At 33.3% G+C, this 2811-nt stretch overlaps 1 protein-coding gene across 1 annotated transcript; it reads left to right on the top strand.

Annotated features, from left to right (window-relative positions):
- The first annotated feature begins 1927 nt into the window (after nt 1-1927).
- LOC121781856 (auxin-responsive protein SAUR76-like) lies at nt 1928-2568 on the top strand. Its single transcript, XM_042179556.1, has one exon. The coding sequence runs from the start codon at nt 1933-1935 to the stop codon at nt 2359-2361; it is 429 nt and encodes a 142-aa protein (XP_042035490.1). The 5' UTR covers nt 1928-1932; the 3' UTR covers nt 2362-2568.
- The last annotated feature ends 243 nt before the right edge of the window (nt 2569-2811 follow it).

The raw sequence follows: 2811 nt of genomic DNA, 5'->3' as shown, positions 1-2811 counted from the left end.
TCATTCTTATTTTAAAAAAGAAACGTCGTTTTTACCTCACTCAAAGACGTCGTTTTATGTACAAGTATAACAATCGAGAGAAATTGAAACTTCTTAATCTAATATTTAAATTTCAAACCCATTATAAAATAACCGCCCCTCACTCCTTTGTATCGAAGACGACTATTGAAGTTTTTATTCTTGACAAACGACAATTTAATTGATACAAACTAGTAGTAGTTGATATTCCTATATATTATATTCCTCTAATTAAAGAAAAACAAAGAGAAAACAATGGTAGTTACCGTCTGTTGGGGCTTAGTCTAGAAAGGAATGGGTGTACATGTATGAAAAGTACTAGCTCATAATATTAAAATATAATGACGAAATAGAGGATAAACATATTTATTTATGAGATCCAGAAATTGGTGCACATGTCTGTCGCTTTCACTAACCATATTTAACATCCCAATCATATTATTTGAGATTAGTAAATTAATATAGGAACAATGGCATACCATATTTTACTCGTTAATTTAGTGTTTGAACTTTGAAGTAGTGCCTTTTAATATATTTTAGTTGATAAAACTACACTTTTCGAAGTGATGATCTAATTATGGTCAGAGGCTACTAAATTTGTTGTTGGGGGTTTTCTAAATTTGATAAACTTTCTCATTTTATTTACTTGTTTGGGCGAAAAACTTTTTATGCTTCCATTACTTTCAAAGATGGTAACGCTAATTACATAGTATTTGAATTATTAGAAGCTTAATACAACTAAGTAACCTATTAGTATTAGATTGAGAAAATATTGGTTTTTTTGTTTATAAGTAACACTTTATAAGGAAAGAGTAGTCCAAACTTTTTACTAAGTTAATGTGAGAAGATATATAGGACAGTAGAGGTGTGATCAAATACAAACTCTCTAAAATACAAATTATACAAACTATGTCACCGGAGTGTACAAATTCTGTCACCGGAGTGTACAAATTATGTCAACGGACTGTACAAATTCTGTCACCGGGGGTCGATGTCAACGGAATGTACAAATTATGTTACCGGGGGATGTACGGAGTGTACAAATTCTGTCGACGGGGGTGTCCAAATTCTGATTTTTCGATGTCAAAATGTTGACATTAGAAAAATCTCTTATATTAACCGTTGATTAATTGTATTAAGTGAGTATGATTAAAGTTTGTATAGTTTGTATTTTAGAGAGTTTGTATTTTATCATACCTCTAGGACAGTATAACTTATTAATTACTAACAAATAAATCATCATTGAAATGCCTTGTAAAGGGAAATGAGTCCAATCAAGATATGATGTCTCGAACATTCATTGAAATACAAAATGAATTATAAATATTTATTTATATTTATATATTCTAACACCCAGATTCAATTGAGAAATTTAAAATTTATCAGTACATTGGGTCTACTAATAAATATCACATTAATAAAATTTTAAGCTATAAATATTACAAATGTAAATTAATAGTGAAATAGTATTACTTTCCCCGTCCCATAAAAATAAAAATATTTTCCTTTTTTTTCCATCCTAAAAAATATCTCATTTTTATTTATGGAAAATTCTTCTCAACTCATTATCTATATACATCAATTTATTTAGAACTAATACCACAAGAACCCACTATTAAACACAGATAATAATGCGGATCTTCTAATTCATTAACAGTATTTTAACTATATTTATTTTATCTTTCTTACTTTACCAATTATGTATTAATTTTTGTGTTATCTTAAATAACCTTATTTTTTTTATGACGAAGTAAGTATTCATTATGAATTGAGCCTTGTAATTTGTCAAAAAGAAAAAAAAAGTGAGATTTAAATAATTGTTTATGGTAGCAAAAGTCCTAGCCACGACTACTTGGCTCTCTCATTTAGGAGTATGAAAATGAAAGTGCAGTCGCATTCAAGCCTATATAATATATGTGCCCCCAACATTTCATAATCAAATCTCCACACACCTTTTTTCACAATCAAACAATGGCGAAGCTCACCAAAATCAAATCCGTCCTCAAAAAAATGCAATCCTTCAAGCTCGGCCGCGCCGCCCCCTCCTCCATCGCCGCCGCCGACACCTACCGCTCCTTCGACTCCTCCGCCGACGCCAGGGACCTCCACCCGGTCTACGTCGGAAAATCGCGCCGCCGCTACCTCCTCCCGGCCGAGGTCCTCGACAATCCGATCTTCCGCCAGCTCGTCCAGCGCCGCCTCGGCGCCGACGACGACGACTACTCCGACTCCGTCGTCATCGCCTGCGAGGTAGTTCTGTTCGAGCACCTTCTATGGATGATGGAAAATGCCGATCCTCAGCCGGAATCGCTCAACGAACTCGTCGAATTTTACGCCTGCTGAAGATCAATTCGATCCCGGAGTAGTGATTGTGTGCGGTCAATTTCATGGCCTTGTGTATAGATGCACAAATCCCTAATTTGATTTTTTTCCCCCTTTGCAATGATAATAATGAGATGATGAATGGCGGTTTTGAATCGATTAATCCGATTTTACGCGCCTAATCATGTAATTTTCTGTTTTGCAATTGATTTTGCTAATTCTTCATAATCTCATTTGTCATTTTAATAAAGAGTAGATTCATTAAATCTAGATTATGAGATTGAAAGCGGAAAAGGTAAAAAGGCCGAAACTCAAAAAAATTGTTGTTGATACTATGTGTAAGTAACTATAGCATATTATGTTTAGCAAATTATGTATTTTCTCCTTGCCGCTGAATATGAACATTTTTCATTTTTGTTTGTATCAATCAAAATGACTATTTACTAAAAATGAAAACACTTTTATCTATAG

Source organism: Salvia splendens, chromosome 20 (assembly GCF_004379255.2).
Source record: "Salvia splendens isolate huo1 chromosome 20, SspV2, whole genome shotgun sequence".
NCBI lineage: Eukaryota > Viridiplantae > Streptophyta > Magnoliopsida > Lamiales > Lamiaceae > Salvia > Salvia splendens.
The sequence above is the reverse complement of the archived record's forward strand: the minus strand, read 5'-3'. Positions and strand labels throughout refer to the sequence as shown.

Excerpts from the sequence above, each read along its gene's own strand:
- LOC121781856 (XM_042179556.1), top strand. The coding sequence starts at position 1,933 with ATGTGCCCCCAACATTTCATAATCAAATCTCCACACACCTTTTTTCAC.